Raw genomic sequence first — 20,562 nt, 5'->3', positions numbered from 1 at the left:
CTGTGAAATTAGGAGATTAACTAGTTTTTACTTAACCTTTTAATTTCTGTATAAGTCTAATTACATGAAATAGAAGTTGGTGTTTTGATTTTTTACTTTGCTTTTCTGTTTGGAGTGTCATTGTAACTACTGTATTGTAAATGATGGAAAATAACTGCATATGTTAAAAAATATGAAACTTTATAAAGTAAAAAAAATAAAATAAAATTTCAAAAAAAAAAAGAAATAGAAGTTGGGGTTCTGATTTTTTACTTTGCTTATCCATATGGAGTGTCATTGTAACTACTGTATTGTAAATGATGGAAAATAATTGCATATGTTAAAAAATAGTGTTATATTCTAAAAAAATAAAAAATAAAGTTACAAAAAAAATAAAATAATTCTTTGCTGCCAAAACAATATTTTTTTACTGTTATTTTTGAGAGAGAGAAAGCACAAGTGGGGGAGGGACAGAAAGAGAGAGGGATACCCAAAATCTGAAGCAGGCTCCAGGCTCTGAGCTGTCAGCACAGAGCCTGACATCAGGCTCAAACTCATGAACCTTGAGATCATGATCTGAGCTCAACCAGCTGAGCCAGCCAGGTGTTCCCCTTTTTACTTTTTTTACTTAATTTTTTACTATAATTCACATACCTTAAAATTCACCTTTTAAAACATCCATGCTTGGCTCAGTCAATTAAGCATCTGACTTTGGCTCATGGTTCATGAGTTCGAGCCCCACATTGGGCTCTCTGCTATCAGGACAGAGCCTGCTTCGGATTCCCCTCTCACTCTGCCCCTTCGCCACTTGTGAGCTCTCTCTGTCTCTCTCAAGATAAATAAATAAACTTCAATGAACAAACAAGTAAATAAAACGTGCAGTGGTTTTTTAGTATATCCCCAAGATTGTGAAACTGCACCATGGTCTAACTCCAGAGTGTTTGTCATCCCTAAAGAAAAGTCCTTTATTTATTAGCAGTTGTTCCCCAGCTCCCACAGCCCTGCAGTTCCTCACCACCACTAATCTGCTTTTTGTCTGTGTGGATTTGACTCTTCTGGGCATTTTACATAAATGGAATCATAGAATACATAGCCTTTTATGGCTGGCTTCTTTCATTTAGCAGAATGTTTTCAAGGTTCATCTGTGTTGTAGCAGGTGTCTGGGCTTCATTCCTTTTTATGGGTCAGTAATATTCCATTGCAGGAATTCATCGGTTTATGGACATCTGGGTTGTTGCCGCTACCTTGCTATTGGAAAGAGCACTGCTCTAAAGACATTTCTCTTCTTAGAGGGAATACTGGGTAAAGCCGGGAAAAAAGAAGGAAATATATTAACTTGTCAGCTTGTGTTTGTGGTAGGGGAAGCAGAATTTTTTCCTTTAATTGCTTCATTGTTCATTTCATGCTTTTAATTTTCTAAGGAAAATCATAACCGATTTTAAAAAGAAAATGAGGGGCACCTGGGTGGCTCCATCGGCAAAGCATTCATTCGATTTCGGCTCAGGTCACGAACTCACAGTTGGTGAGTTCAAGCCCCACATCGGGCTCGAACAGCTGGCAGCTTAGAACCTGGAGCCTGCTTCGGATTCTGTCTCCCTCTTTTTCTACTCCTTTCCCACTCGCTCTCTGTCTCTCTGTCTCAAAAATGAGAAAACGTTAAAAAAAGAAAGAAAAAAAAGAAAATGAGAATGTGCCCATGGTGCCTGGCCAGTGGTCGGAGTCTCTGAGCCCACTGCAGCCGGCTCCGAGGGGCCAGCCTCCTGGTAATACCTTTGGTGCTTCAGCAGCATCACTAATTTTGTAATCTTCCAATAACACAGCGGATTCCCATTCCATCATCCAAATATGGATTTATGCACATTTTAAGCTGTGATTGCAAATAATGGAGTCCCAGGACAAATCTCGAATGTAACTAGTAGTTGAATTCAGAATTTAAAAAGGTAATGTATTTTTCTACAGTTGTAGAAAAAGTTGCAATGGACTGAATGCTTGTGTTCCCCCAAAATTCATATGCTGAAATCCTAACCCCTACTCAGTGTGAGGGCATTAGGAGGTGAGGTCTCTGTGAGGTGATTAGGTCGGGAGGTTGGAGCCCTAATGAGTGGGATTAGTGCCCTTACAGACTAGATGCCAGAGAGCTCCCTGGCCCCTTCGCCATGTGAGGATGCAGTGAAAGGACAGCTATCTGTGAACCAGGAAGCATTTGCCAGACATCAAATCTGCAGGTGCCTGATCTTGGACTTTCCAGCCTGCAGACCTGTGAAAAATAAGTTTATGAGCCACCCAGTCTATGACATTCTGTGATAGTAGCCTGAATGGCAAAAACAAACGTCTTGCCAGAATTCAGTGTATGGATTTCATCAAAATTGTAAGCAGACACCCATTTGCTTTTGGAATAGTCATTTTTGATGCAGCCGAACTACATAAGACAAGGTTTTAATTCAAAGTGGTGCTGCCCAGAGGCCGATACACTTCTCACACGTGCTACCTGCCAAGCTGACCTCATCTGAAGTGAGGGGGTTGCTGACCTTGGGTGGAATTCAAGGTGGTTATTAGCCCAGAGCAAGTGCAAGTAGTCAATTAGGAGGAAAAACCAAAGCAAAACAGAAGAAAAGCCAAGCCCATCAGGGCAGCCCTGATACTTAGTTACGCAGGTGGACCGGCCACACAGGCAGCAGCTGGGATAGGGTACTGAGACTTTGATACGTGCTCCTCATTTTTAGCGTTGACAGAAGACACCTTCAGGTCCTACAGATGCAGCAAAAGACCCAGACCCATACTGATATTTCGATATCCTGGAATGAAGGGCTATGGGACCCACTCCCACATCCACTTCTCTTGGACCATTTGAAGGAGGAGAGGAAATAAAAGCAGGCCATGTGTTGGGGTATCGAAGTCTCCCACCTTCCAGAGTGCTGTGCTGGTCACCAATGAGGACCAATGCACAAGGAACATGGTGGTTTGTACTCTAGCTGAAGGCTCTCCACTGAGCCTGGAAAAAAGGGGTGAACTATCAGGACCTCAGGTAAGATGGTGGGTTGGCTGGGGGTGTGGGAGGGAAGGAAGGGAGAGAAGGGAAGGAAGCCAGGGTCAGCTTCTAGCCCCCGCCCCAGGCAGAGCTGTTTGAGGGGAGAGCTCCTGCAAGTCAACATGCCCATATGGATGTTAGATGTCTCTGCTCCCCATTTACAGGATCACATAAAGGTAAGCCAGACAGGCACTTCTAAACACGAGCTGTGCTTCACAGATGTGCGTGGCCTCTCTTCCTCATCAGAGGATGGAGTGTAGGGGGTGGCTTTTTAGGACCATGTTTTGAAGGAGGGGTCTTGCTCTGTAGATGGGGGAGGTCACCGTTTCTGGGTGTGAGGACCTGCACCACTCTACATGCCTCTTATCCTCCTGGTGCCAGAGACCTATTCCTGGTGGGTGTTCGGGTGAGGGCTGCTACCCCTGTTCTAGAATGGGCCACTGGGTCCTGAGTGGAGCCAGGTCTCCTCCCTATCTACACTGCTCCTCGATAGAAGCTGTCCCAGAAACTTGCTTCTAGAAAGGGGTCCACAGGATCTGTGCCTGTGTTATTCAAAGATGGTGATATCACCTCACACCATTAGGATGGTGACGATTACAGCACACACGCACGACAGAAAATAACGAGTGTTGGTGAGGACGTGGAGATATCGGAACACTTGTGCACGATTGGTGGAGTTTTCAAATGGAGCAGTGATGCTTGGGTGGCCCAGTCAGTTAAGCATCCACCTCTTAATTACAATTCAGGTCATGATCTCACGGTTCATGAGTTCGAGCCCCACATTGGGCTCTACACTGACAGCATGGAGCCTGCTTGGAATTCTCTTTCTCTCCTCCTCTCTCTCTGCCTCCCCCCCCCCCGCCACTCTCTCTCACTCAAAACAAATAAATAAACCTTTTAAAATGAAGCAGATGCTATGGAAAACAGTATAATAGTTCCTCAAGAATTAAACTTAGAATTATCATATGATCCAGTATTTACATTTCGGAGCATATGCACCAAAGAATTGAAAACAGAGTTTCAGGGAGATATTTGTACACCTGTGTTCACAGCAGCGTTATTCAAAATAGCCAAAAGATGAAACAACCCAACAAAATGTGGTTTATCTATACGACAGGATATTCTCAGTCTTCTTTTTTTTTAATTTTTAATGTTTTTAATTTATTTTTGAGAGACAGAGAGAGACAGTGCGAGCAGGGGAGGGTCAGAGAGAGAGGGAGACACAGAATCTGAAGCAGACTCCAGGCTCTGAGCAAGCTGTCAGCACAGAGCCCAACACGGGGCTCAAACTCACAAACTGTGAGACCATGACCTGAGCCAAAGCTGGATGCTTAACCGACTGAGCCACCCAGGCACCCCATATTCTCAGTCTTCAAAAAAAAGGAAATCCTGACACCTGCTACAACGTGGATGAACCTTGAGGACAGGATGCTGAGTGAAATACGCCAGTCACAAAGGACAAATACTTACATGAGGTACCTAAAGTAATCAAATTCCTAGAGACAGGCAGTAAGAGTGGTGGATCCCAGGCATTGAGGAGGGGAAGTGGGGAGTTACTGTTCGGTGGGTAGAGCTCCAGTTTGGGAGAATGGAAACGTTCTGGAGTAGTGGTGCTGATGGGTGGACAGCAGTGTCAATGTGCTCAATGCCAGTGGACCATACTCTTAAAAATGGTTAAGATGCCAAAGTTTACGTTGTGTGTATCCTACCACAGTTAAATATAAATTTAAAAAATGAAGATATCTAGGCTTCACTCAGGCCCTGGAATCAGAATTAGGGTGTGAGAATCTGTATTTTAACAAGAGTTTGAGTCCACTGCCCATGCGGCCCTCAGCTTCCCGCTGTTCTGTTTGGGTCCTGACAAACCAGACCTCTCAGGGAACTGCAAGTTCATGGTGTAGGGGAGACAGGCCAGAGGAGATGCCTCCATTGTCAGTGCTGGCACCTAGATACCAGGGAAGGAATCAATGCTCAGGAGTGGCTGAGCAGGCAAAGCACTACTGGGCCTGCTGTGCCTTTCTTGGGTGATGGGCAGCTCCAGGTGCCAAAAATTCAGTATCTAAGATAAATAATATTTCACACAAAATTTTATTTTTTGATTAGGTTTTTAAAAGTTTATTTTGAGAGAGAGAGAGAATCACAAGTAGGCTCCAGACTGTCAGCACAGGGCTCAAACCCTCGAACTATGAGATCATGACCTGACCTGAAGTCAAAAGTTGGACAGTCACCCGCTTGAGCCACTCAGGTGCCCCCATTTCATACACAATTAAAAAAAGATAAAATCAATGCCAAGAATCCGTTGTGACCACAATATCGGCATTTTAAAGACAGGTTGTCGCTCATTGTATGACCTTGCCTCATTGCTCAAAGGTTGTTTCTGATCAGCTCACAGCTCTTGGGCTGTGCGGCCAGCCTGTGTCCACTGGGCAGTGAACAAGGGTTTACTGCGTGACGTGCCAGAGCGTTGGGCAGTGTGAGGCTTCTTAAACAGTCATGTTTTTTGACTGTAGAGCTCTTACTTCTCCTACATGGTTTAAACATGAGGGATATTTTGGTAAGTGTATATAGGGCACTCATTGTTCCTTCTCCCACAGACTCCAATATGGCTCAGCATGGTGCCCACAACAGGTCCCTGGTAACCATGGCAGGTTGGCCCTCGGCGGCCCACACAGCCGCTGGAGAACAGTGGGGAGGCCCGTGAGGAGTGTGACAGAGGACTCCACCTACCTCCATTTTGACCTTAGCCTGTACTGTCTAACTGATTAAGTTCTTTCCAGCCTATCTCTTAACTCAGGCAGAAGACCTGGCGGGCAAATCCTCCTGGGATGGGAAGCTCAATAAGTTCTGTCCTGATGCCAGCGAGCCCCCGCGTGCTTGACCCCAAGACAATGATGACTTGACCTTCACTGCCCACTTGCACATACCCACTGACCTTTGTCCCACATTCTCCTTATAGGTCCACGTTCTCTAATACCTAGAAGTATTTTTGGCACTTAGGAGACAGTCTTTGAGACTCAAGTCTGCTGTCTTCCTGGGGTTGGCCTCACTGAGATAAATTCCTTTCTTGTTTCACCCACCACCCGCCTCTCTGCCTTTGGATTTTGCCAGTGGGGAATGGCCAAATCTGGTCTGTTTGGGAGCCCCAGAGGCAGGTGCTCTTGTGCCTCTGGGCCCTGGTTACAAGTGGACCTGGCATCATAATGAGAAGACACATTCTAGGGGGCACAGTTGATATGGGTGGGGGTAGGCCTGGGAGTCACCCCGTAACATGAAGCGTCACGGGGGCCACTGGCTTGGGCAATGATCCACCACAAGAGAAGCTTCAGCTATGGGGCTCCACACCCACCTCTCCAAGACCTGAATCTTGGTTTGGAGCTCACAGTTTCCTATTCTTTTCCTTTTAGAGATGGCCTTAAAAGCTTCATGCCTGGAGCACAGGGTGGGGGTGGGGATGGCCTGGTGGGGTGGGGGGGATGATGTGGGAGTTTTTTCTTTGCTTGGAATTTAAAACAAACAAACAAACAAAAAAAACCAAAAAAACCCCCACAAGCATCCCTAACCTAATATGTGCTCGGTGGAACAATGACAAAGATTTAGAAGCATCTAAAATGAGGGGCACCTGGGTGGCTCAGTCTGTTAAGCATCTGACTTTGGCTCAGGTCATGATCTCACAGTTTGTGAATTTGAGCCCCACGTTGGGCTCTGTGCCGACACCTCAGAGCCTGGAGTCTGCTCTCTCTTTGCCCTTCCCCTGTTTGTGCACTGTCTCTGTCTCTGTCTCTCTCTCTCAAAAATAAATAAGCATTAAAAAAAGGAAGTGTCTAAATTGAAGTGATTCTCCCTCCTTCCCTCCAACCCCCAGCCTCCAGCAGTGACCCTGCTAACAGATGCTGCATGCCCTTCAGACATTCCCTCCTGTTTATCCCAAAACACATAGTCTTGTGAAGAACGTTTAAATAATGACAGTTCAGTGATATTTATGGGAATCTTATTGAGCTCTTGTGAAATAGGGAAATTGAGGGGATCCTGGGAAGGCCTGCCTTCTGCTGCTTCTATTCATGTCAGGACCTGCACCTCCTACACATGACTTAGTGTATGTCCTCCGCAGAAAAGGCAAGGAGTTAATGGTTTCTTTGGAGACTTCCAGCACAACAGATAACATCTAAGGAGTAACTGGCGAGGCTGTCCTATACTTTTTCCAAGACAACTGACTCTAGACACTTTGACGCCAAGACCCGTGGCTCTTGAGCACTTGCCCTTGCTTTGTCCATCCCTGGAGGCCTGAAAGGACACATACACCAGATTACCACCCTCAATAAACACCCCAGATCCCAAGCAAAGACAAGACCCACTCTCCTTTCCTTTCTGAGTCTTCCAGACACTGCATTTGCTGTCTGTCTTCAGTAAACTCTCCTCTCTCCTCCTCTAGGCTTGTGGTTAATTTCTATCCTGCGGGAAGCCAAGGACCCGGGTATATTTCACATGGACTCACATGCTGAAATCTTGCTAGTAGGCTTGTGCTAGTGCCTGTAAGCTTTCCTATTAAAATCCTTTCTTTGGGTTAAAGCTTTGAAGGTGGTCCCTAAAGTAAAAATAAAATAAAAGGTGTGGTGGAGAGGAAAGGACTCTGGATTTGCCAGACTTAGGTCAGCTCTCAGATTCACTGTTTCTTTTCTTTTTTTTAAGTTATTTATTTATTTTGAGAGAGAGAGAGAGAGAGAGAGAGAGAGAGAGAGAGAGAGTGTGTGTGTGTGTGTGTGTGTGTGCAGGAGGAGCAGAGAAAGAGGGAAAGAGAGAGAATCCCAAGCAGGCTCTCTACTATCAGCACAGAGCCTGATACAGGGCTCAAACCCATGAACCATGAGATCATGACCTGAACAGAAATCAAGAGTGGGATGCTTAACCACCTGAGCCGCCCAGGCGCCCTTGGACTCACTGTTTATCTTTATGACCTTGGCCAATTTATTTAACTTTCCTGAGCCTCGATTATCTTGCCTGTCAGGTGGGATTGTTGTAAGGATTAAACACAGTTTAGTGTGAAAAACCTCAAGCCCATTGTCTGGCAGAGATTGGTATTCAGTAAATAGTTTTTGAGTGTCTTAAGTAAGCATGAACTGAATGAAGTGTAACAAGGGTACGGTTTCAGCTTCTGTCTAAATCCTTACGGTCTGTCAAGTAGAGTTGGTAGATATTAATTCCCCTGTCAATGGCAGAGAAAGCAGGAAATCCATGCGATGGTGGGGCTAAGAGTCAAGCCCAGGCCTGGCCAGCTATCCCCAAGATCAGGGACACTGATGAGACAGAGATCATTCCCTTCCAAACCCATGGCTCACTCATCAGCCCTTAAGAATGTCAGACACAAATCTCGGTTTGTGTTTTTCTAAGATTTTCTTTTACCAGTATTCCCCCTCCCTGTCCTCACAGCAGCTCTGTGCTGACAATATTATCATCCATGCTAAGTCAGTGTTCTGCGGTTCCTGGGGACTAGTGTGCATGCATTAATTGGCAAGCACCTCTCATATTTCAGTAGTGCCTGTACAGCAGATTGGCTAGTTTGCAATAGTCAGCTCCCAGAGACCGAGAGCCAGGATAAGACAGATTTTGTTAGCTAGGATGCAAAGGGGAGGTACTCAAATAAGAGAGGCCTGGGCATTATTAGCAGAAGGGAGGTGGGGAAGGGGAATAAGCAAAGAAGGCATGTGTTTTGTTTTGCAGAACCAACGGTTCCAGCCAAAGTGACACCCAGCCAGGTGTTTCACCTGAGAGTCCCTCGCTAGATGGGTCTCGCCTGACAGCTCCTTACATGAGCCAGTTTGAGCCAGATTGGAGCTGAGGACCTGCACAGAAGCACCCCCCACCCCCAGTCCTAGGTTGTCCTGAAGTTACCTTTAGCTCATTATAATACTAAGATCTCCTGAAGATGGAGTTTTCCACCATTTTTCAAACAAACAAGGTATGCACTAGCACGTTGACAGATTATGTGTGCAGAATTGAAGCAAAGTGCTTAAGTAATAGGATATGTATACATTCTTTAATGTATACACAAGCTCCCTCCCTTGACCCCAACACACTGAATAAAAGCTTCCTTCTAACTCCACAGGGAGACAGTGCTTTGAGTGCCATCTCCCTGTCTTCTCACTTGCAGCAAATAATAAACAGTTCTTTGCTTTCAATGGTTTCTTGGGATGTGTCCAATTTGCTTCACCCCAACTGGTGAACCCCTTGAGTCCTGTTACAATTCGAGAAAGGGACGAGGGGTCCGGCAATGATGAGCACTCCTGCAGGGGCCATTCTGGGAGGTGAGGACTGGGGTGGGAACAGCTGTGTAGAGATGGGTGGGGGTCTGGGTATGGAGAAGGGGGAGAGCTGAGCATCCCAAATGGGGTTCTCATTTGCTGTGTTCCTCCAGGTCTTTCTTGACTACTGTGGTCTGTAGTGTCCTGTGACTCATAGTCAGTGTCTGGGCTGCTCAGGTATTTATAGATAAGTGTTCCCACACATAGCTGAGCATTTAAAACTTGGGAGGGTTATGTCAGAGGAAATGTGTCTTCAAAAGTTCAGTGGGACCTGTGTAGCTCACACAAGACTGCCTTGTGTGATATGAGAGAAAGCCAGAGTTTGTGTATTTCACACTAGTAGCTTATGAAGCCCCCTTATGAGGTAGGCTCTGCTGGTTCCAGTATACTGAGCACACTCGGGCCTCAGGAGCTGCCAGGTGGGCACACGGGCACTGTATAGTGTGGGGGGACAAGTACTTCTCCCTGGGGAGGAGCTCACAAGATGGGGAAACAGGGAGGGAGCATTTGGCTCATCTTTGAAGTCTGAGGAGAATTTAGCCGGGTTCAGGAGCAAAGGGGAAAGGCACTCTTGGAAGAGGGAACGGCAGGGACAAGGCAGAGCACCTGATCCCATCTCTCACTGTGGTCACAGTGACTGCCGCACAGAACTGAGATGCAGTGGTTGTTGGGGGGAAGAGGCCTACAGAGAGCATGTACTCCCCTCACTGTGGTTTTAAAGATGAGGAAACTGAGGCAATAGAGGAGTTAGGGCTTTGGTAGGGACTCTGGGAGGTGAACGGGCACCAAGAGAGGAGACCGAGTCATGGGGAAGCCACCAGTCCTGGCTGGCCTCGTGCCAGGCAGCTGTTCTTGACTCCTGTGGACAGTCCTTCATCACACATTTGTCTCCTCTGGCTGATTCCAAATGCTTTCTCCAAAATGCACAAATGCTTCAGAGCTCCTCCTTTTAAGGAGGATAGAAGGCCTTTTGGCATTGTCTGGGGAAGCAGAGCAGCCCCAAGCTTGAAGCTCTTAGTTCTATATTGAGGTTTACCCCCAAACCTGCTCATGCACGTGTGTACCAGGAGACCCCACAGGCATGTTCCCATGGCACCATTCATGGGAGCCTCACAGGACAGCAACCCAGCTGCCCAGCTGTAGTGGGACCTGTAAGTCCATCCCCACGTATTCACACAAGGGAATACTGTATGGCAACAGAAACAGACAAAACACACCATATGAATGGTTCTCAAAACATGACACCGAGCCAAAGAAACAAGTCCCCACGGGGACACACAGTGTGAGTCTGCTTATATAAAGCTCAAAAGCAGACAAAGCTAAACAATATGTTGTTTAGGAATATAGATGAAGTCCAAAATAAAACAAAGCAAAGCTCTGAAAGAAGCTACAAAAACCTGCTACCGCTAATAAGTAAGTTTTGTGAAGTTTCAGGGTACACATTCATTACTCCAAAATCAATTGTGTTTCCAAACACCAGCAGTGAAGAATCCAAAAAAGAAATTAAGAAAACAATCTCATTGATAATTACATCAAAAAGGATAAAATATCCGGGAAAATGTTTAACCAAGGAATGAAAGACTTGTACACTGAAAACTGTAAGACATTGCCGAAGGTAGAAAGGTCTGGATAAATGCAAAGACACCCCATACCCCTGGTTGGAAGACTGGATCCCACATAGCTGGGGATGGATGGAGTTGGATGGATGAACCTTCCCTTCCTCTCAAACCCAGCTCCTCCCTGATTGGGAACCAGAGGATTGCCACAAGTGTCTCAGGGGTGCCCTCTGCTGCTCCCCGTCCTGGCTGGCTTGCTCAGGAGGGCAAGCTAGTTGGAAAGTCACTGTGTATAGGGCCTTTGTGACATTACCCGAGAGCATAGTCTGGTCTTCCCTGGTTGGGAAGGTGCAGCCCAGTGCTCACAAGAGAGAGGATTAGAAGACCAAGGCTGACCTCCCAGTACCCACCTGACTCCCATGGGGGCACCCTATCCTTTTCGGTGGTCCTTTGCTACTCTCTAGGTGGGCTTCCTCTCTCAGGACTCCCAGGACAGTGTGTGCAAACAAGGACTGTGTCCCTCAGGGACTGTGATGTTGCTGGGGCCACCAGGGTGGGGAGGGACACTGGGCGGCACACCAGTGGGAATGAAGTTGATGTAGCTCAACATGATGCCTGAGGCAGCCAGCTCAGGAGCCCGCTGCTGGGGCTGGTCATTGCTCCCCTGTTTCTTTGCTGTGACAGCACTTAGTAGACAACAGCATATTAATGAAAGGTAGTATAATAGTGATTGTACAAAAAAACAGAAGCTTGAGTCTTCGTTAAGAGTTTTCTGCTGACCTCAGACAAGGTGCATGAGGAGCTTTGTTTGCTCATCAGTCTCTCTGGTCCTGCCCTGTCAATGGTGGACCAGGGAGCGCTCACCCACGTACCACCCTACCCATCAGAGATGGGCCGGAACCGCCAGCATTTGAGCTGTAGAAACAGGCATTTCAGAAACAAGGAAAGGTTAGCCCAACTTCTCAGTTTGACATCGAAGGGAACCAAGGTCCAAACCCCAAGGCTAGCTGGTGGCCTGCTTGGCTAAGGATCTGCTTCCCTTTCACAGACTCCTGGCAGCATGTTTTTGGAGGGGATCTGATCAGTATCTGTCACAGGGTCAAGTGAACATATGCTTTGACCCAGCACATCCACTTCTAGGGGTTTATTATCTGGAAATACTTTTACACATACACAGGCAATATATATGTTTGTTCCAGTATATTTTGAAGCGAGTGAAAAATTAGAAACCTCCAATTTTTTTTCCATCTCCTTTGAGAAATCATTAAACCAATGATGATACATCCAATCATGGACTGTGCAACTATCAAATACTCTAAAGTAGAACTTCAAGTTCTAAAGTGCAAATATCTCTATTATTAATTGGGAAAAAAAGTTGCAGTAAGATCTTTTTAGTATGATCCAGCTGTAGAAGAACAAACCTCGCTATGCCAAGGTCTACAGCTGTGTTGCCCAACATAGTAGCCACTGGCTGTGCACCTGAAATTTGGCCCATCTTAACTGAGATATGCTGTGAGTTCAAGTATAAGACAGCAAACTACCATTTTTTATGTCTGACATTAGACCTCAAGAAAAGCGGGGATGGGGTAGTATTTGGCCAAATTTTGAAGTGCAAAAAAAAAAAAGACATGTCATTAATAAGTTTTTTTTAAGTACGTGTTGAAATGATAAGAGTTGGGATATATTGAGTTAGATAAGTTCTAAAATTAGTTTCACTTATTTTAACATGGTTTTCATTTTTTTCCCTTAACATGGCTACTCTACAGTTTAAAGTTATGTCTGTGTCGCAGTCGACTGGGTGGCACTAGTTTAAAACAATATACATCAAACCATCAAGTGTGCTCAGCAGTGGGGGTGGGGGTGTTAGGACCTTCACTTGACTATCTGCATGGTTGTACAACTTTCTATCTTTGTGCATTACCTCTCCAACGATGAACAGAAAAAGGATGCTCTTGCGTGACTCCTGGCTAGCATGCTTTCCACCTCACCATGCCTGACGAATTTGCCCTCTCCAGTACCCTGTCTCCAGGGAGGGCCCGTGGCCCATGGAGAGAGGCCACCTGCCAAGTCAGCATTAATTTTACGTTGGGACATATCACGCATGATCAACCCTTAAAAAACGAACACAAGACATCCTGTCTCCCTGCCATGTTCATGGGGAGAGCAGACCAGGTGGGGTGAGAGCCAAAAGCAGTGTATGTGGGGGGTAGTGGGGAGGCACACAACAACAAGAAGACCCTGGCAGCCGGGGAGGGGAGAGCTGTGAGCTGTCATTAGCTTGTTTTCTATAAGCCATCTAAGCATTGGAAATGCATTCTTACCCCTGACATGGAAAGCAATTGAAGCCATAGTTTCTGGAAAATAGCTAGATAAATTGTGGTAAGTGTTTTCTGTGGAAGCCTGGGAAAATTGCTCCTGTATGTGATGTGTATCTGGAGCAATAAACCCACCATTTCCTGGACCCTGGTTGCTCCCAGTGGATACTGTAATTCATTCACTGATTGTAGAGTCTGATAGAAGTAGAAAATTAGGGGCATTGCAGCCACTGACTGCCCAGGTCCCTTTACATATCACTGTGTCTCTGGCTGCTACCTTTTTAATGGAGGTGTTAAGATGTTGAACCTCATTAACCTCTAGGTCATGGAAGAGAATCAGGGATTGGGTTCCATTATTCCCCTGGATGAGGTCTCTATTTTCCCAGATCCAGAATTTGTGTGCGCGCACACACACACACACACACACACACACACGCACACACACATTAAAGGACATCTTGAAAACATTTTCAATCAAAGCAAAAGAGAGATTTCTAAAACTATCAAATGCTCCAAGTAAGAGGATTTTAAGTTAATGGAAAGTGTGTTTTGTTTTCACTTAGTTGGGTACAAAGATGACTAGCCACTTAAAATGCCTAAAAATCATTCTATTTCTTGTACTTATCAACTTTGCAAAGCAAATAAGTGGGGTTGCAAAGAGCCAAACCAAACAAAATTCCAGACTTCTCCTAGAAAATAACCAATAAAACACAAACAATTACAGCAAACGCATTCAACATTAGTTGACATTTCCAATTACATTTTCTGGAGCCTGAAATACACTGCAGACAGTGGCCAATTTATGCTATAAATACCATCACAAATACCATGAATTAAAACTGCTGTTAGGTAGTGTGTAGAATGATATTTGGTGAAGATTGCCAAGACAATCCTTCCTGAAATTCAAACCCATATGAAGCCTGCTCCCAGAGAGGCTGGTGTCCTTTTTAATGCCTCCCTAAATATTTAATTCAGACAGAGCAAATTTGTCATTTATTTTTCCTCCCTACCTCTCTGCCCTCCTTCATTTTCAGTTCCTATTCCTGGTGAACCCAGGAATGACTCCTGTAAACATTTCCATTCTTCTCCACCCCTGCTCCCCTCTGCTTCTCCTTATTTCTGCTCCTTTTTGCTAAGGTTTTAAAAAAAAAGGTATAACTTCTGGTAACAAAACAATATGTATTTGTTATAGAAAATGATTAAAGTAAAAGAAGAAGAGGAAATATACAAATCAACCAAGAAATAAATAAACATCACCCCTATGGCTTTCATCCTAAAATAACAACAGGCAGACTTTCAGTGTATTCCTAGCTTTTTCTCCTGCTGGGAACAAATTAGATGTGTGTGCACGTGTATGTAATGAAAAGCATGTTCATTCTGCACCTTGACATTATACGTTCTTCTCTGTCCTTTTGCAAGTGGCTGCATTATATTTCATCCTGTGGATAGACCATGATTTACGTGCCCAATCCTCTGTTTTGGACATTTGGGTTGTTCCTGTGTCTCACTATAGCAAACAATGCTGCGTAAATCTTGGCCTACCTTCAGGATTCTTTCCTCCGAATGGATCCCTAGACACGGAATTGTACTTGAGTACATACTGAACTGCCTTCCAGAAACCAATTCTCACTTCCCACTGGCGGTGAGAGGGAATCCGCACCTCCCTCCACAGCCCTGTGTCTTTTCCCTGAGCTGCCCACCTGTCTTTTCCCTGAGCTGCCCACCCCCCACTCCAGCCAAAGTTTTAACTAATGGTTGAAATGTCAGTTGATGAATAAACTATAGAACAAATAAAATATAATAGGTATAACCCCTGCCCCCCACCCCGGAAGAACTTTAGCAATGGCAGGGCTCCCGGGAAGAGGCACGCTCTCCAGGAAGTACAGGGACAGAGGTAAGACGCTGAGAAGTAAAAGTAACTGGCGAGGAGGCTGAGCTCAGGAGCTGGGGCTTCTCTGCACACCCCTGGCACCCATGTTTAGAAGCCAGCTCTGAGGGAGCCTCATCACGCGGGAGCCGGGTGTGGGCTGGCTGACACAGGGCTCGTTCCCCCAGGGAAGCATCCGGAGGCCTTGTCAGCAGAGAACGGATACACCCCTATCCAGCCAGCCCCAGCAGCAGAGGGGCAACAGGCCCCAAGAAGTAGAGCCCCCCCGCCCAGCTTCCCCGCACCCACGCTTGGCTCCACCTGAGCTTACCTGCTACCTTGCAGAGTGGGCAGGGCCCAGTCTGGCCTCCGGCTTCCTCCTCTGGCCAGGCAGGAAGCTGGCTGAGGACGGCCACCCTTTAAGAGGAGAAGTCCACATGAGGAGCATGTGAGCGCCCGTTCCAGGCCCCTCATGATCCTGGTGAGGCAACGGCCCCATGACCTTGCTCCCAGGCCAGAAAAGGAAACCAGGGCCCCATGTTGCCAGGCTGCTCAGTGTGGGAGCCCATGAAAACAGCCTTGGGATCTGAGAGAGGTGGGGGGAGCCAGAATTTTCCCTTTGAAGTGACCCTCCCCCCCACCGCCAGTCCTTCCCCTGCTAGAAATGTCAGCATGGTTTGCATAATTGAGACAATTGGACATAATCGTTCTTTCAGAAGCCCCTCATCAGGCGGGCAGTGCCTGGGCCCCAGGGAGCTGGGAGAAGGCAGCACATGGCACTAATCATCCGTAATCCTTTCTCAAATCATCTGAGGTTGAGCCAGAGGTCGAGGTGAACTCCAGAATGCATGCAGTGTGAGTCCCGCATGACTCTCGTCCCCATCCGGGTGTTCCTAACTCCCACTGTCCCCATCCTACCAGCAGCCTGCATGACCCATATCCGCAGTCACCCTAAAACCACCATGAGGGGTGTGTGTTGTCAGAGTGTGCGTCGTTGTTCCGGCTTTTAGTGAGCTTTCTCAGCCTAGCAGGAAAGGGATAACCCAAACCCTGAAATTCTCTTCCGTAGGACATCCTAGGCGGGGGATTGGGTTTCCCTACACACTGTGGGTCTTCCAGGGGTGCCTTTCTCATCTCCCAGAAGAGTGCACAGAACTGCAGACAGCCTGGATGCAGGAGTAGTTAGGGCAGTTTCCATTTCATAGAGGAGGAAACTGAGGCCTCCAAGTGAGCATGTGAGGTGGAGCAGGAACATTAGTTCACCCCACAGAGCCCCGGTGGGGGTGCAGCCTGAGCCTGGGACCAGGTCCCCACCCCTAAGCTACAGGAGCCCATTCTCATACCTGGAGGACACCCAGGGGCTCAGGGCGCCTCTGACCTCCAGAGGGGATGCTGGACTATGCAGGTGGACTGGGCCATTTTCTGTGGAGGGGGTCGGGTCTGTGCCCATCAGAGGTGGACAACTGTGTCCCATGAGAGTAGGGGTGAAGTGTGACTTTGCCCGTGGTTTGCTGGTGCACACGGTCTGGGGGCAGAGGACAGCGCGGGCCCAGCTTGGGCCCAGTGGCAGGGTTGTTTTCCTTGTAAACTCATGGTTGTCTCTAGAGAGACTCACGGATTTTAGCCGGAGTTCCTCCAGGGGCCGGAGGGGCTCTGCAATGGCAATATGTCGAATGGCACAGTTTGAGACAGAATAATGGAGGCAGGTGAGGCGTCCAGAATCAGACTGGGAGGAGCTGGGGGCCCCCTATGGCAGGTGAGTGTCTCACCTTCCCTAGCAGCGTGCTCATGTCCCATCGTGGCTACAAAGTAGAGAAACTTGGTGTTCAGTGCCCATGAGCAGTGTCCCCCGTTGACCAGTCAATGCCTTTCCAGCCAACGGGCACCATTGTCGCCAGTCAAATAGGCTCTTTCTGGGGTCAGATAACATGGAGAGAATGAGATTCTGAGCCTTTAAAAACTGAGCACGCCTTCTCCCCAGAGCTGGTACAGTGAGGCAAGCAACCTGGAACTGCCATGTGCCACGTGGTGGCCTGAGCCACGTGTGGCTGCCCATTGAAATTCATCCAGTCTGAAATGCAGTGTGCTTGGTGCATGCAACACATAAGATGGCCGAGACCGGTGATAATGATTTCATATTAATTGCATATTGAAATGATAGTTTGGATGTTGTGGGTTGAATAAAATGTAGTATTAATTTTTTTCACCCACTTCTATGTATTTTTAAGTGACTGCTAGAAACTAATTTTACTTATTTAAAAATTTTTTTGAATGTTTTTATTTACTTTGAGAGAGAGAGAGAACAGGGGAGGGGCAGAAAGAGAGGGTGGGAGGGAATCCTAAGTAGGCTCCGTGTGTCAGTACAGAGCCCAAAGAGGGGCTTGAACTCACAAACCCTGAGATCATGACCTGAACCTAAACCAAGAGTCAGACGCTTAGCCGACTGAGCCTTCTAGGAACCCCAAAGTGACTACCACAAAATTTAAAATGCTGTATGTGGCTCACATTATGTTCTCGTTGGCTGGGGCTGATCCGGAACTGGGGGAAGAAGAGGGGATCCTGAGCACAGTTCTCTTTCCAGGAGGCCTCCTCCTCTGGGCATGGCATCTAGGACCCACGGCATGGAAGCACCCAGCACTAGGAAACGATGCACGAGAACTATAGACACGGAGTTAGCGTGTGAGGATTGTTACGTGTCTAGTGAGCAGTCTGAACCAATGACAAGCGCACTGATACTAGTGACAAGGAAGACACACAGGGCAGTTAACTGGTGCCAGGTCCATTTGTGTAGTGACCTACTCGATCAGTCACTCAGCCTTGGAGGTGGTACCTTTCTTATCCTGGGTAAGGCGTACAGGCACTGAGACTCCTTGGGAACAAGCAGCTTGCCTATGAGCACAGTTGGGGAGAGTATCTGGGACAGTGACCCGTGTGGTCACCTGTACAGACCCATGAGAAGGCAGGGGCAACCAGGTGGGGGGAGCCTGGCGTGGAGCCTGCACTCACACTTTGTCTCTGGGGTCTTGGTTTGGGTTCCCCTCAAAGGACACTCTGAGACAAGCCCGTGATGTTTCTCGGCTGCTCTGTGCCCTGCATTTCCTGACCAGTAGTGAGATCTCAAGACCTATTCAGATTCAGAAAAGATTTTTTGACACGACTCACTGGTGCCACGTGTCCATCCATCAGGAGGTACCTGTTTTTCTGCTTGTCTGGTTTTTGTGAGGTTAGGGGATCCTGATGATGATCACGGAGAGCCTTTAATATCACTAGAACTTTCAAAATGATGATCTTCAATTCTACCATTCCTTCTTCATGTATTCACTGGAATTCACATAGGAAGAGAAACTTCCTCTGACCAAATTGGAAAGACAAAAGGTTTCAGTTTCCAGAGTAATGAATTGGTTCCCTGGCCTCATCCCAAGGTGACTAATGTGTTCCTTTTCTCAGAGTGTCAGTATAAATTCATGGATGGAAACATATTTGATGCATTTTAATTCACAGCAGTAACTTTCCTTACTGTTGCTTAAATGGTCCCTGTTTCACACTGGCTCTTGAATCCTTCTGGCACAACACCAGGAGTCTCCAAGAGGGTCCTTGCTATCTGGAATGCAAGGGTGTTTCAGGTTTACCTTGTGCATTTCTTACCCTAGACCTGGATATGGCCATTTCTCCAAAGAATATTTCGAAATGCCATTTCAGTGGAAAATGATACTTAGAAATCAGTATCTGCTTCTGAATTGAATTGTTTCTAGCCCTTGCAGTTGGCAGAATGGTGATATTTGTATGTGCACATACATATAATATACATGTTGTATACAGTATATAATAATTATATTTAATATATAAGGTATGCATCATGAGTTCATACTGATAGTTTGAATTCCAATTTAGAGACACAGCTAATTTACTTACTTTACCCTAATACTAATTACTAATTTGCCTACACTTGTGTCTCTTTTCACTTATGCTGAATCTTATTCCTAATGACATTTGTTTTATCCTGATGTAGTTTCAGAGCTACAATGCCAATATTACTGTTAATGACACAGTTACTAAACATAGCTTAAAACATTGTTTTGTTGTTCTTTTTGACCATAGGTATATTCTATTGGAGTTTTTAAACCTCTTAAAATGATTCTTCTCTGGGTGGTTATTTTGCAAACTTGATTCATGATTGGATCCATTTCTTTAATTTTCCTTTGGATTTTTATGAATTGGTGTTGCAATTAATTTTGTTTTATTATTATATAAAACATTTATATTATTGAAAAACAAAAACTGCAAATGAGATTTATCCAGAACTATCTGGCTACTGTATCTGCCTCTCCCCCTCATCTTTCCCTCACTACAGGTAAACTGAAAAAATTTTTAAATCTTTCTACTATTAATTATTAGTGCACAATATTAATTCCATATATATCCCTCCTCCTCTTATTCAAATAAATGGAAGAGCACTTTGTGTCTCCACTTTTTCTGGGAATTACTTAGCCACTCCTCATTTCTTTTTGTAGCTGTGTAACCCAAATCCTTGAGTGAATGCATGTAAGTTGATTTAACTGGATGGACACATGGTGGTTTTCAGTCTTTAAAGGTCTCATAGCAACAAAAAACCGGGTGACATATTCTTTTGCATTTTGCCAGTAATCTTTAGTCTAGATTCCTAGAAGAGAGATTGCTGAAATTAACTGTAAATGCACATGTAATTATGCAAATATTGCCAAATCCCTCTCCATACAGGTTACCACCAAGATTTTATGAGAGTTCTGGTTTTCCCATAGCCTCGCCTACAGAATATATTGTTAAACTTTGGATGTTTGCCGATCTTATTAAGAAATGCTGTCTCAAAATGCTTTTGGTCTGTAGTTTTCTTTCCTTGGGATGCCCTTGTGCGGGTTTCAGATCAGGGTAACCCTGGCCTCATAAAATGATTTGGGAAATATTCACCCTCTTCTATTTTCTGTAAGAGTTGATGAAGGATTGATAAAAAGCTTCTGCACTGCAAAGGAAACAATCAAGAAAACTAATAGGCAACTGACAGAATGGGAAAAGATAGTTGCAAACGACATATCAGATAAAGGGCTAGTATCTAAAATCTACCAGGAACTCAACAAACTTCACACCCACAAAACAAATAACCCAGTGAAGAAATGGGCAGAAGACATGAACAGACACTTCTCCAAAGAGGACATCCAGATGGCCTACAGGCACATGAAATGATGCTCAACATCACTCATCATCAGGGAAACACAAATCAAAACCACACTCACGCCAGTGAGATACCACCTCACGCCAGTCTGAGTGGCTAAAATGAACAAATCAAGAGACTATAGATGCTGGCGAGGGTGTGGAGAGACGGGCACCCTCCTACACTGTTGGTGGGAATGTAAACTGGTGCAGCCGCTCTGGAAAACAGTATGGAGAGTCCTCAAAAAACTATCCATAGAACTCCCTTATGACCCAGCAATAGCACTGCTAGGGATTTACCCCAGGGATACAGAAGTGCTGATGCATAGGAGCACAT

General features: G+C 45.9%; 1 protein-coding gene across 1 annotated transcript in view; it reads right to left on the bottom strand.

The window, feature by feature from the left end:
- Positions 1-15,515, bottom strand: part of TRPM1 (transient receptor potential cation channel subfamily M member 1) — an 89,525-nt gene extending 74,010 nt beyond the window's left edge. Inside the window, 4 exon segments of the mRNA XM_029951274.1 lie at positions 11,640-11,748; positions 11,750-11,774; positions 15,363-15,455; positions 15,458-15,515. Of these exon segments, the coding sequence (XP_029807134.1) occupies positions 11,640-11,748; positions 11,750-11,774; positions 15,363-15,455; positions 15,458-15,515 (285 nt within the window).
- Between the last annotated feature and the right edge of the window lie 5,047 nt (positions 15,516-20,562).

The sequence above is a fragment of the Suricata suricatta genome, chromosome 9, assembly GCF_006229205.1.
Source record: "Suricata suricatta isolate VVHF042 chromosome 9, meerkat_22Aug2017_6uvM2_HiC, whole genome shotgun sequence".
In the NCBI taxonomy this organism is placed as follows: Eukaryota; Metazoa; Chordata; class Mammalia; order Carnivora; family Herpestidae; genus Suricata; species Suricata suricatta.
Note: the sequence above shows the minus strand (reverse complement) of the source record. Positions and strands in the feature narration are given on the sequence as shown.